Raw genomic sequence first — 13,951 nt, 5'->3', positions numbered from 1 at the left:
TTTCATGGCCTTCAAGCCTTTCCAGTGGACATTGGTGCTATTCAGTAAGGAGAAAGTTGACAGACATTTGTCCTCCAATGTCATTACAAAGAAGGCTTTTTCCCGGATGCCCTTTTTGTGTGAAAATAGGTCATTTTTTTCAGTGAATGAACAAGTTTTCGCTCCCTGCTCGGTTCTAAAATTGTTTTTTTTACCAGATTTCATCAGATCTCTCAAAAGCCAACTCCCCTAGGACAATTGCAAGTTGATAGATTATCATTTGAATATTTGTAAGATTTCAGGCTGTCGTGTTGGCGTACATTTTACACCTCCAAACATATACTAAGCACAAAATGTAAATGTACATGTGAGGTAATGAAATTTGGATTTTCACACAAAAAACAAAACTCAAGGGCCCACAATGTATACCTCAACAACTGTCTGTTCACTATGCATTGTCAAGCTGCAGCAAAGACATTCTGAACTAGTCAATGGTGCGATAACTTCTAACATGTCTTACTTGACAAAAGCACTGTCACACTGTCATTGGATGTGATTCCTGTCAAATAAAAATGCTTTGTCAAATAAAAATGCTTTGTCAGAGTTCGTTGTACTTGTATTTCTGGAAGATTCGTCAAATCAGCTGCTGCATTACAGAAAAACAGCATCTCTTAACCACCAGGTGTCAGTCTACACTCACTTGGAGAAAAGGAAATGTGCTCCCTTTGAGATGCCTTAAAGCTCATTTCAAAGTTTCCCTTTTGCTGTTATTAAAATTTCCTACAAATATTCACATCTTGAACAAAATCTTCACTAAGACCTGTTATGTCTGTTTTATTTAATAAAGCTAATCTACCAACTGTCTGACAGGTTCTTTGGAAAGTATTTTAAGACATATACAGATTTTGCAGTTTTATTTATATGTGCAACAAATATACACTTTCCATCACAAGTTTTATGAAGTTTATGATCTGTTTGTTAATTGGCATAACAAAATACTCATATGCTTCTTACTTACTTACTTACTTAATCATTATTATTATAGGAACAATAAAATCTGTAAAAGACATGCTGGGGCAGAGCATTAATCACAACTTTCAAAATGATCACAACGATCTGAAAGTTATTAATTGTGTTGATAAACCGTAACTGATTGATAAAGTAATACCTTATCATTCAATAACTTATTATTATTAAACCATTATTAACAATTAATACAGCAATCAAACAAAAATAATGAATTCTCTATACTACTAATAGTACTATCCTTTAATACATGTACTTTTACATCTTCTACATGTAATTTTCTTAATCTGGAGAAATATAGCCTTTAATAATAAGTTTTTACACAGATCTTATTCTACTTTGTAAACATTTGTAAATATTCTACCATAATACAACTGCTAAAAAAATAAAACTCAAATGAATTGTCGGTAGATGTCAAATGACCACAAAGGCACAAGATGTACTGTTACACAATCACAATCACAATCACACATGATTATTTGTTAATAGTTTAACAGTCAAAAACACAACTTCATCAGTTCTGTGTGTTTTGCATCTTTTTGGCAACACAAACATAAAAATGTCATCACACCGTGATTCAGATTCTTAAATTGCTATGAAAAGAAAGAAAAATGTGACCTCACCACTTTTAAACCAATGAGAACGCAGAATGAATATAGGTTAATGAAATTTTGAATTCAAACACTCAACTGACATCAGTTTCCAGCATTACTACTCGCAACATTAACTTCAAAAATGTGAAAACATGTTATATCTTTATTCTAAAATGTTTCTGACCTTCTGCTCTATTTTTAACTGGCTTGAACGCACCTTAATTTTCTTTCAGTTGAAAAAATAATGCTAAAAAAAAATCCTACTTAAGCGTTACGGTACTTAAACGATCCATGTGGTGTAGAAGTAGAAAGTAGCCTACAATGGAGATTGTAATTTACTCAGGTTATCTCATCAGTATTATAGCTGCTGGATTGTCGTACACCCCCAGCTTGTAAGGAAGTCCACGGTCTTTCCTGAAGCTTGTCACTCCAACAACATAAAACCTCTCCTCATCCACACTGAAGCACTGCAGAGGACCTCCGCTGTCACCCTGAACCATACAGCTGACAGCTTTTTTTGAAACGATACCTGCAGCGTGTGGTTAGTCTATAAACGTACAAGAATCCTCACCTGACAGGTATCGGCCGCTATGATCTCCAGTCTAGTACATATCATGTTTTCTGCGATGAGGCCATCTGATCAGGTTACATGTTGTCCTGTCAATGAGCTCCACCTCAGCTTCCTGCAAACTGTTCATCATCCGGCCTGCAGCACACGCAGACACACACACACACACACACACCAACATTGAAAAAACAGAAGGCTTTTAAATGGTCTCTAATAACTTTGAAACATGCATTATATATGAGAGCAACCTTTAACAGAAGGAATAGAAGGAAATGGCAACACTTTATGTCCCACTATTTACTGTAGCATTCACAAGCAGTAGATAAACTATTATTAATAAACAACACTGTAGTTGTAAGCAAGATGAGTCTATATGAATGTATTTGTCAACAACAATCACACTATTAATTAAATGTCTTTATAGCTGTATACATCTATATTACAGTCTATTATGTACTATTTCTTAAATGCTTATGTGGAAGTAATAAATGCTGAGGAGTTAAAGATGAGGGAAAAACAAATGCACTCATTTTTATTTTGTATGTCCACATCTCCTCTCACATTATTGGTCTCTGGGTACAACCAAAACAATTAAATGGTAAATGTTGTGCACTCATATAGTGCATTTCTAGCTAGTGGCACTCAAAGTGCTTTACACTGCTTCTCATTCATCATTCGAACTCACAATCACACACACTGATGGGGCCAACACTCATCAGGAGCAACTAAGTTGGGGTTCAGTGTCTTGCTCAAGGAAACTTCAAAATGTGACCAGAGGAGCCAGGGATCAAACCAGCAACTGTGGGATTGATGGACGACCGCTCTACCTCCTTCCCCACAGTTGCCCCAAATTGAGCTTGTTTTGTTCAATGTACTTATTTTCCTTTTCATTAATTAAATCCTTTTTACACCACTGCAAGACGTGCAGTGGAAATATTTGTAGTTTCAACTTTGTCCTACTATGCAGCTGCAGATGTTGCTATATGTCATCATTAAACATTTGTTTCTAGAACAATCCATGATGGCTGCAGCTTTTAAATGTTATTTAATCATTAATACATTATTTTTGGATCACATGGTCAGCAACCTTAATTAAGCAAGATTACTCATTTTTGAAATTGTCCATAAATTATTAAAAGCATTAAAGCCTCAATAAAACGCTTCAGACTGCAGAATAAGAAGTTGTAACACTGAATGTTTGCTTAGGGAATGATTATATCAATGTTCAAACCTTCTTGTCAGATCTGCCCTAAAGACAGTGATTCCAAAAGACTTCCTGGTTAAGTAGATGTTGATGTTTACCACATCAGGATGTGGCTCCCCCATCCTGAGATGGAACAGTGGATGAAGCTTAGAATGAACTCAAGGGTAACATGATGAGGGGTGCAGATGGGTTGGACGTGGTCAGTTAAATTAAAGGGAGAGCTGAGAATCATCAGTGTCACATCATTGTCCTAGTCCTCATCCATTCTGACCTCTCACACTGATGGCAGATAACACATTAAGTCCTGCCACCATCTGGACAGAAAAAAAGCACAGACATTTATGACTTTCTCCTATTTTGTTTCTTGTCCATTCTCAGAACCCAAATTCACTCACAAACAAATAATATTTGATTATTCATGTTAAACTACTTACACAGTAATGTACATGTACACATATTTAAGGGGTGGGGGGTGGGGCTCAGTAGACTGTCGGTTTGGGAAACCCCACCAGGTGTGGCCACACGCAGCCACCAAGGGCCACCCTGGTGCCGAGCCCGGACAAAATGAGAGGGTTGCTGTGGGAAGGGCATCCGATGTAAGACCTCATGCCGAATCAACGTGTGGAACATGTTCTGCTGTGGCGACCACTAAAGGGAGGGGCCAAAGCCGTTGATCACATGCATTTAGGAGGAGGACGCAACAACATTAGGTTACAAATGTTGGATTACAGCATCATCAATCAGTAAACATTCTTAATTTCATTTTCAAAGGTCAAATGCTACTATTGGTCCTGAGACCCTGAGAATCAGATAAAGGAAACTCCCTCAAAATAAAGCCTTTAACTGAAGAAAAAGGAGAACCCGGGTCACTCACTGTCATCCAGAACACCCTGAGGATAAAACCAGGCGCAGCTTCATTTGTCATTTAGTGAATGTGCCACAACTCTTACCTGTGAATTCTCACCAACTTTTCCTTGTAGAATTGTATGTGTTGAGCATTTTTTGGACAGTTTGGCCCCTTTGTAACTCATCTAACATGTCGTACCGGCTGGAAAATACCAGCTGGAAAATACTTTTAACTGAATAAACCTATACTTTAAATCTGGTTTTGCACATTGTTGATTCACTTCAGAATCAAACGTTGACATGTGTTTGTGATTCTCACATGTTTTTGTAGAAACAGTGTGCAGCAGTGAGCACCCATAGACTCTGTGGATTAACCCACTGCAATGGTCCCTGGATCTGGAGGCTGACCTGACAAGGCCAGGACCCGTCAGGAGCATCCTGACCCCCTACTATCTGGGATCCTCCTGGGGGCTGAACAGGAATGGCTGCCAACAGTCTCATAAACAAACACAATCAACATTGTGAAAGAACATCTCGTTTTTACACACCTGGAGGCTGTGACAACAGCTGCATTTGATGTGTGTGTTTGCTGTGTGTTTCACAAGATAAATCTAAGAAAAAGTCAGCAACTTAGCAGCTTATTTTCCTAAAGGATGACCAGTGAGACCTATTTGCCTGTTAATAACTTATAACAAATACAGAAAAATCGCCTTTCTGTCACTGGCTTTACTCACTGTCCTGTTGTGAAGACAGTGCAGTCAAACACAACAGAAGTCCAATCAGTTGAAGGACATTTGATCAAAAAGTCCTTCCGCCCAATGACATCACTTGTACATGTATCTCGTTTACACTGCGTCCCATAAGTGTGTTTATTGTTTGTACAACATATTAAAATACATGGTTTCTTCTTTCTGTGTGAGACGAGCAGTGGCTTCCTGCAAGATGTCTCTGATGGACGTTGGACCATTCCTGCTCCACACACACACACACGCTCACAGAAAACAGGGGGGTCAGTGCGTTTTGCCGAAAAAAACTTGGGCAATGTTTTCCATGCATAGCCTCATCCTGTGCATCACACAGCGGGGTTTAGAGGCTGCAGGCCTAAATGACCTTTACTATTTTACGAAACACACTTGCCGACACTCCCTCACATTCTGCTGAGAGTCATCAATTATGCAGGGAAACTGCTCGCATCGAGGGGGGAGATAGCAGCAACAATATGGCGACAACTGCAGTTTCTACTCAGTCTTTTCCACACCTGCAGCCCTGCAACGGCTTTCTGGGTTCATTGTAACGCTTACAAAGTGAGTATCCTGCATTTATTAACGTTGGGGAAAAAAAACGTGCATTTGGTTGACGGTGGGGGTGAATGTTCTGTGTTGGTATCCTTGCGTAAATGTCGCAGAGCTGCACGCTGCCCCGCATTTTATTTTTTTGGAGCGGGATGGAAGAGCGTGTCTGCGTTGCTGAGCATCTGTCAGCTGGACCACAACAGGGGACAATGTATTTATCAATCGGTTGATGTCTATTGTGTAGATTATATCAGATGAAAGATTTTGTAGACCATCCGATGCACCGATTAGACATTTGCGAGAGAAATTGCCTCGTAGGTAGGGCACCATAGGAGAGCTCCGTACTCCGCCCCCCATCCCCCGAAACAAAGCCAAAACACTAAAGATTTTTTTTTTTAATACCTGCTCTTCATTGTTGGGTTTAACACTCTCCGGATGTCAGAATGGTTCGTTTAATTCATCACAAGGCTTCGGAAAAGGGGCTGATGCTATGTGAGTAGCCTGATCCTTCCACCATCAATAGCCAAGACATTTACATTCCTCCAGGTGATTTTGGTGTGTGGCAACAGCATGTCTGTTCTCTGGTTGTTGTGTTTGTTCAGTCTTCACCTCACGTTGCAGAATGTGTGTCGTTTTTCTGCTTCCTATTCTGGGATATCTTGGGCACAGATAGAGCCCCTATTGATTTGGCAGTCGACATGGCTTCACGGGTGTGGTGCAGATCTTTTAAGGGAACGCGCAAAAACGCACAGAATGCCCAACCCCCCTAAAAAAGAAGAAAAGCATCGTGTTTGCCGTTTTGCTCACTAACAAAATTGACACATTACACAGATTTATTATGATATATCGCCATTGTTCTCGCGTTTGGACAAGACTACGTTTACGTTTGCCACAGCATGACATTTTCAATGTACCAACCACCCACTGCAGCAGTATTGCTTTGGCCAGTTTGGTTGCAGCGGGCCACTTCTCTGCGCATCATAACCTCCAGCCTGTCTCTGTCTGAAAAGGACTTTTATATTCAAAGAAATAAATTAGAAGAATGCACATAAGGTGCAGGCCTTCTTAAATGGCATCTGTGTTAGTCTCAATGTTAAACTGCCTCGCCGAAAAAAAATACCGAGAAGATGGTAGAATGTGCATGTTTTCTCTGTAAAAAAATATTGCAATACCAAACCTGGATGTAAATGAAACCCACGAGGCTGAGACACAACGAGACGAGCATTGTCATCATGATTTTGTAACATTGGAGAGAAGTGAGGGATAAACTGTGGGACTCTAGGCCTCGAGAATGAAGGCCTGCTGTACCACAAAGACACATCTGATTTTTCCTCGCTATGAAATCTGCATGTATGCATTCTTCTATATGTGTATGCGTGTGTTTGTGTGCGTGCACGTGTGCGTCTACATGTGCACGTCTGGTGTGGTGGTGAAGCGGACAGCGCCAGCAGAGCAGCAGAAGGCTCAGTGGCTGCGAGGTTCCGGGGTCCATTTTAAAACAGACGTCTTGGCCCCTAGACGGAATGTTTTCTCTGATGATGCTTCCTTCCCATATCGGGACAGAGAGAGTGCAGCCTTTCCTGTGTTCCCTGTGTCAGCCTTGCAGGTCGAGCATTTTTTATTAGATTGCGTTATGCAAGAGAGCGGAGCAGGCTGGTGACAGGCCCTGTGATTCAGATATGGTTGCATCCAGATATCTCTCCACTACAACAGGCTGGAAGACAGAGGTGTGTGTATGTCATAAAAATGGAAGGTATACGAGAAAAGCAATGCAACCTCTGCTGAAAATCAACTATTCCTGTCCTTTGTCTCAGATTTAAGTGTGTGTCCTCTTCTTTTTTCCTTCAGCACTGCCTCACATTGACCCTGAAATGCACCTTAACTCCAACAGTCTTACTCCATTGCAGCCTTTTTACTTCTATTTGAATTGAAAAAAGACTCTACTGAGTGATGCAGCCAAAACTCAAAGAGTAAAATCTTAACTAATGGGTCGGTTTTCTTCATTGTCAGTGGTTTAATGTAGGATTGTGGAAAAACTTAAGAAACAACAACAAGACTACACTATGTGTCTATTATATCTCTTTTGGACACTAAAATCCCAATATTTTGAGTTTTATTTTGTCTTTGCACAACTGTAATAATCAGACAAAACAAAATATTCAACAAATAGGAAAATAAGAAACATGAAATAACTTAATGAAAATATGCCAAAATCCATGATTAAATCTAGTAATATTAGTATAAAAAAGTTGATTATTGCTCTAAGAATTACATCCATGGTTTCTAATGTGACTCATTCATCAAACATCAAATATGCAGATTGTCAGAAAAAACACATCATATAAAAACACTAAATATAATAAAATGTACCATCACATATTTTCACCCTTAAATTGGAATTAACAACACACTAGGTGAGAAAATACAAAGTTTGTTTATCTGTTATTTGACACCCTAGGACCCAACATCTATTCCCTCGGGTCAAACTAAACGTATTTCTTCATACATATTTTAAGCCGCCATTGAACTAGGTTCAAGTAATTATTAAAAAACCATGTAGAAAATATGAATGCATGTCTGTTCTTAATTTTCTTCTGTTGTGCCAAAAGGCCATTTAACAAAAGTCTGTTTATGTTTCTTTTCAACTTATCTCCTTAACTACAATAAAAGCAAAAGCAAAGAGAAGGGACAAGCTCTCAGCTTGAATTTTTTACAGTAAACTTTACATTAATATAATCGGTTGTTTTGAGTTTTTTTTTTGCTGCCATCTGTCTTTACAAGTATAAGAACCTTCAGAATTCTTGATGTAATTTGTAAAATTTTATTACAGTTTTGAATGTGTATGTGACTATGTGTAGAAAATATAAGATAAGTGTTGTTTCATGGCTATAGATATCATCCAAAGTGAGGAAAATATTGTGCACTGTTACCTTTGAACAGAATTAATGCTTCAAGTAAACACTTCTGCATCTCATCACGTGCTGATGTTGCACGTGAGTTCATCTGCACTCTCCCTAAGTGTGGATGAACACATGTTCAGTTTTATGTTACCTATAAATGCAAAACTCAGGCAGGCATTTTTATTGTGTGATAGATATGGTTTTTTTTTTCTATTCTTGATGTTGTGGAATCAAATATTTTACATTTGGTAAAAGGATCATTTTATTTTTCCACCTTTGTGTACTTCTAGTAACATTATGTTTGTAATTGTGGAAATATGTGTGCATTTTTCTATGCCCTATTATACATTTTATCACATACCAAACCTAATGAAGAAAAGGATGAGGATTATTGCTGGAAAGTTCCTGTTTATAAAAGATTCCCAAAAAAGAATAAATATTCTTGAGAAAATAATTTTGGACGTCATAAACTCCACGCAGAAAACCCTGTTAGTTGACCTGTCTTCTTTGTGTCTGCACCCCTTGCAGAACTGCTAATGTGGATGGTACAAACCTAAAGACCAAGTAGCTGCAGGATGAAAACATGGCTGCACCCCTTCTTGCACCGCCGGGACCTGATAGCTTCAAGAAGTTTACTGTGGAATCTTTGGCGGCCCTCGAGCAGCGGATCAAAGAGGAGAAGAACAAGAAGCCACCCAAGCAGGACAGCAGCTACCGTGACGACGATGACGAGAACAAGCCCAAGCCCAACAGTGACCTGGAGGCTGGGAAGAGCCTGCCCTACATCTATGGGGACATCCCTCGAGGAATGGTGGCGATACCACTGGAGGACCTGGACCCATTCTACGTAAATACTCAAAAAGTGAGTTTAACCCCCCCCCCCCCCCCCCCACACACACACACACACACACACACACACACACACATTCACACACACACACACACACACACCCACAAACACACACACACACACACACATAAACACACACACCCACATACCCACACACACACTCACAAACACACACACACAGGAATACTGTGATTTGGAAGACAAAGGACAATAACATTACATCAGTCTCACTATTCTGCTCATTTTTGTGTTTTATCCTTTTTGAGTTTTGGTTTTGAATTTTGTCCTGTTAAGAGTCTTGGGGGGCTGGAGCTAATCCCAGCTGTCATTGGCTAAGAGGTGGGCTGAAAAGGAAATATTTTTACAACCGTTTTATCCAAAGCACTTCACATTGTTCAGGTGCACCCAGGGTAGGCTACCTTTCTATCATAGTGCTGACACTTACAGAGACAGAGACCCATTCACAGCTGTAGGTACCACCCCCAGCCCCCAGTTAACTTAATCTGTGTATCTGTTGAATGAGGGAGCAAATTCATGCAGGCAAAGGGAGAACATGCAAACTCCGCACAGAAAAGCCCAATATGCTTGCAGTTGGATATATAATAGAAGGTTGGAAACACTATTTAATGTCATGTTTTTGTACGTCTTTTAAATCCGTCCTGACAAGTAGTTATGGTGAATTGTTCCCTTCAATTGTTCCACAGACACTGATCATTTAGTTCAGTAGACAGGCGTTTTAGTTGAATCACACTCAAGCGTTTCTTATAATGGCCGGTTGATAAGGAGGCTAAAAGTTACCCAGACAAAACAGACATTGTGTGTGATGGTTGGCTTCCAGGTGTGCTGTGTTTACGGTTATTTAAATTTCATGATTAGGTTGCAGAATATAATTTTGTTTTCTTCCTTGAAGACCTTAGGGGAGAGTGGAGCACTTGAGCTGTTGAGTGGGATGTCGCATATCTCTGTTGTGCTCACAGGGCTTTGGGGAAAAGGTCAAAAGCAGTGACTGTTGAGAGACTGTTGTTCCACATGACAGACTTTTATAATTGTTCAAAAATTAATCTGTGGCAGGAAAGAAAAGCAGCAGCAGCAGCAGCCTGAGAGCACCAGTTGTCTTGGATGAGACACGTGTCTCTCTGGGGTTTCTGTCATGTCTCACGCTCAGTGTGAGAACAGCTGGGTGACCTTGAGAGTCTCTGAATATCACCATCATGTGCACCTGTCTGTAGCTGTGTGTAAACTGCTAAATGAGACTGCATAAATATCACATGACTGGTTCTGGCTCTTGTTGGATCAACTGATCCAGACAAGGATCCAGGAAAACAAAAAAAAATCCTTGAAATGCATCTTTGCACTGTTGTGCTCCTGTAAACAGTGTTTTGCAATGTGAACCTATTCAATAATTTGAAGAAACAGTTTCAAGAATAACGTATCATAAAATTGCAGCCATTTGCTTATCCATTAGTCAAAATATAAAGTGCAGTGAGGTCAGTTTGATGCTGGTGGGATTATTACAGGACTGAAGAGCGAGGTTGAAATTTTCTACCATGGTAACGTCCTTTGTTGTCTATATTTAACTAAGAATTACATAATAAAATTGGCATTTTTATTCGAAATGATCTCCACCAATCACATATTATGTTAAATACTGTTGCACCTCCGACTACATTGTTGTATAACCCTCTGCCTGTCCACACACACTGTGTACCACCTGAAAAACAGGAGTTTGTAATAATCTATTTAGTCATCATCATTAGCTGATGGGATTTGTTTAGATGTTTTGAGTGTGAATGCTTTCAGGTGCACAGTTTCTGTCTCTGCGTTCCTCTCTCTCCATCTGTCTGTCTTCACACAGTGCAAGCTGACTGTTATGTAACACACCAGTCCAGCACACAAGGAGGAGACACGACTCAGATGACACGTGGCAAACATGTTCAGCCGTACGTGGGACTGTTGATAAACTCACAGCTTGCTTGTCTTTCGTTTTCCCCACCTATTTCCATGTGTTACTGATACAGATGCACGAAAGTCATGCAAGCCTTTTTGTGCTTCACCAGCAGCCCTGTCAGCTCTCAGATCTAATTACGGCCCTGAATCTAGTCTAATGCTGAGGGGAGCTGATGCTGCTTTGCTTGTGACGTCAGATGGGGTAGTGACCTTGATGGGAGAAAGCTGCTCTGTTTGTCTTTGACTGAGAAGCAGCAGGCTGGTGCTGGTTTCTTGCAATGCTGAGAGGGACAAAAAAAATGGAGAAATTATATTAAAGGAAAGCTTCTTCCTTCCTCTTCCTCATCACAAATCTTTGGTTGTGGCTCTTTTAGGTTGTGTCATAGCGGAGACAGTAGGTCGGCAGACTGTTTGGGTGCTGACGCAGCACCCAGCCCTCCCTGCCCAGGCCAGGTTGTCTTTGGGATCAACGTGCAAGGCCAGTAAAACAGATTGTTTTCAAGGAGAAGGGGAAAAGAGAGAGTGGGAGGGAGTTGGGGAGGAGAGATGAGGTGAGGACAGAGAGGAAATGGACGACATGTGCAAGGATGCCATCACACTTAGTCTCCTTCTCAATACAACAAGGCTAACTAAATGTATGGGAAGCTCTGAAAGTGCAAAATTAGCCATTATAATACAGAGCCTTCTTGTGATGGTCTAATATGTTTATTCTTGAACTTAAATCTAAATAAATGTTGTATCCCACCAGAGCTGTGTGCACATTTCAGAGGACAGGCAACACCTCCTTATCTGTCTGGCTTTGCTTTGCATTAGGGATGAATATTTACACTGACATTATCTCAACAATAGCTTGTGTCAGACCACGGTGTTAAGTACATTAAACCATAAAACACGATAGACCAGAGTGTGCAAACATCTGGTCTCAGCTGGTCTCCAGATCACTGGAACATTTAGAGAAAATCTTATTTTCACAAGAATAATACAAGATAATGGTGCAAACTATTTGTGGCTGATAGATGAGGAATATGTGAGCACATAGCAGGGCAGCTCAGTCCTACATGACTGTATTAATGTGCGCATGTGTTAGTGTGAGTGTGATGGGCTGAAGGTGCCATACAACACAAGCTGTGCACTGTTGGCCACAGAAAGTTGAAAGACAGGGACTGCTCGGACAGCTGCCGCAGCCCGCGTGGATAAAGATGCTGCAGCTTTGCCTGGTGGCTGGAGCTTCTGTGTTGACAGTGCTCTGTCTCCTCACATCCCATCCCCCCTCCTCTCCTGTTCTCCGTCTTCTGCCCAGCTCCCTCACTCCGGCTCCCTCCGCCCTGCTTCTCCAGCTCAGCCTGCTGCTGCTACAGTTGCTGCCTGCCTGCCTGCTTCACTTGCTCTACATATTCTTCTTTTTCTGCCTCTGCTCTCCCCTGTTCTCCTCTTTGCTCTGCTCTGAATTATGAAATTTTCAGTAGCTTTGCAGTAGTTTAGTCATGCGTTATAAAAAAAGACTCATACAGACTCATACAGACTGAGCATACACTCAGCGGACACTTTATAAGGTATACTTTGCAAGTACTGGTCAGACCCCCTTTTGCCTTCAGAACTGCCCTAGTTCTTCATAGCACACATTTAACAAGATGCTTTAAACATTCTTCAGAGATTTTTGTCCATATTGACATGACAGCATCTGGCAGTTCCTGCAGATTTGTTGGCTGCACATCCATGATGTGTATCTCCCGTTCAACCACATCTTGAAGGTGCTCTATTGGGTTGAGAAATGTTGACTGAGGAGGCCATTTGAGTTCAGTGAATAATTGTTTCAAGAACCCAATTTGACATGGTTTTAGCTTTGTAATGTGCTGTGTTATTCTGCTGGAAGTAGCCATCAGAAGATAGATAAACTGGTCATAAAGAGATGGACATGGTCAGTACAAATACTCAGGTAGGCTGTTGCTTTTAAATAATGGTCAGTTAGTACTAAGGGGTCCAAAGTGTGCCCAAAATATATGCCCCAGACTATTACACCAGCACCAGCAGCCTGAACCATTAAAAAACGTCAGGATGGTGAGTTTTTGGTGAGTCCCCATAAACTGTAGCCTCAGATTCCTGTTTCCAGTTGACAGGAGTGGCACCCAGTGTGGTCTTCTGCTGCTGTAGCTCATCTGCTTTAAGTTTTTATGAGATGTCCATTCAGAGATGCTCTGCTGCAGATCTTGGTTGTAGCAAGTGGTAATTTGAGTTGGTGGTAATTTTCTTTCTATCAGCTTGAACCAGTCTGGTGTTTCTTCTCTGAGCTGTGGCAACAGGAAAGAAGGTTCCTCATTTTGTTTCTGATTATCATTTCTCTGAGATGTTTGTTTTCCTTGTTAACAAAAATTTTAGACATGCACCACATTTAAAATGCAAGTGCACAAGCAGTCATGTGACATCACCATGAGGCCTCAACCTGTACATCTCGTTTTTCCTCTTCCTGTGTTCCTCCTCTCCCTCTCCCCTGACTTTAGTGTCTCCAGGCCTGCAGGGCTTAATGTAGTGAGGGATGCCTTGTTAAAAGCTCAGGGCCCATATCACTTCTGCAAATGCATTTCCATTAATGTTTCATGCAAATCGCTATCTTTTATTTAAACAATTATGAGGTTATCCAAAGAAGGGCTTTGCAGGCTCCTCTTGATTTTTGCTAATTTCCTTCTCTTGATACCACCAAAGTCAGGATGATCAGGACAGCACTGACTGACAGGGACAACACACCATC

At 40.7% G+C, this 13,951-nt stretch overlaps 2 protein-coding genes across 15 annotated transcripts in view; one reads left to right on the top strand and one right to left on the bottom strand.

Annotated features, from left to right (window-relative positions):
- Positions 1-878: 878 nt before the first annotated feature.
- LOC137139271 (transmembrane protease serine 12) lies at positions 879-5,056 on the bottom strand. The gene is given in 5 exon segments (XM_067526284.1): positions 879-2,089; positions 2,170-2,230; positions 2,232-2,304; positions 3,467-3,620; positions 4,511-5,056. Coding segments are annotated over 5 exon segments (642 nt in total). The 5' UTR covers positions 4,718-5,056; the 3' UTR covers positions 879-1,942.
- Positions 5,057-5,355: 299 nt separating this feature from the next.
- Positions 5,356-13,951, top strand: part of scn8aa (sodium channel, voltage gated, type VIII, alpha subunit a) — a 41,949-nt gene continuing 33,353 nt past the window's right edge. For 11 of the 14 annotated variants that reach the window (XM_067526639.1, XM_067526636.1, XM_067526632.1 and 8 more), the window contains exons 1-2: positions 5,356-5,520; positions 8,937-9,270. In XM_067526639.1, the coding sequence (XP_067382740.1) occupies positions 8,992-9,270 (279 nt within the window). In that variant the 5' untranslated portion in view covers positions 5,356-5,520; positions 8,937-8,991. Of the gene's footprint in view, positions 5,521-5,572; positions 6,055-8,936; positions 9,271-11,113; positions 11,199-13,951 lie in introns of those variants that run through there. The other 3 variants (XM_067526630.1, XM_067526631.1, XM_067526642.1) reach the window with 3 other exon arrangements.

Source organism: Channa argus, chromosome 13, assembly GCF_033026475.1.
Source record: "Channa argus isolate prfri chromosome 13, Channa argus male v1.0, whole genome shotgun sequence".
NCBI classification, from domain to species: domain Eukaryota; kingdom Metazoa; phylum Chordata; class Actinopteri; order Anabantiformes; family Channidae; genus Channa; species Channa argus.
This window is presented reverse-complemented; position numbering and strand designations above follow the sequence as displayed.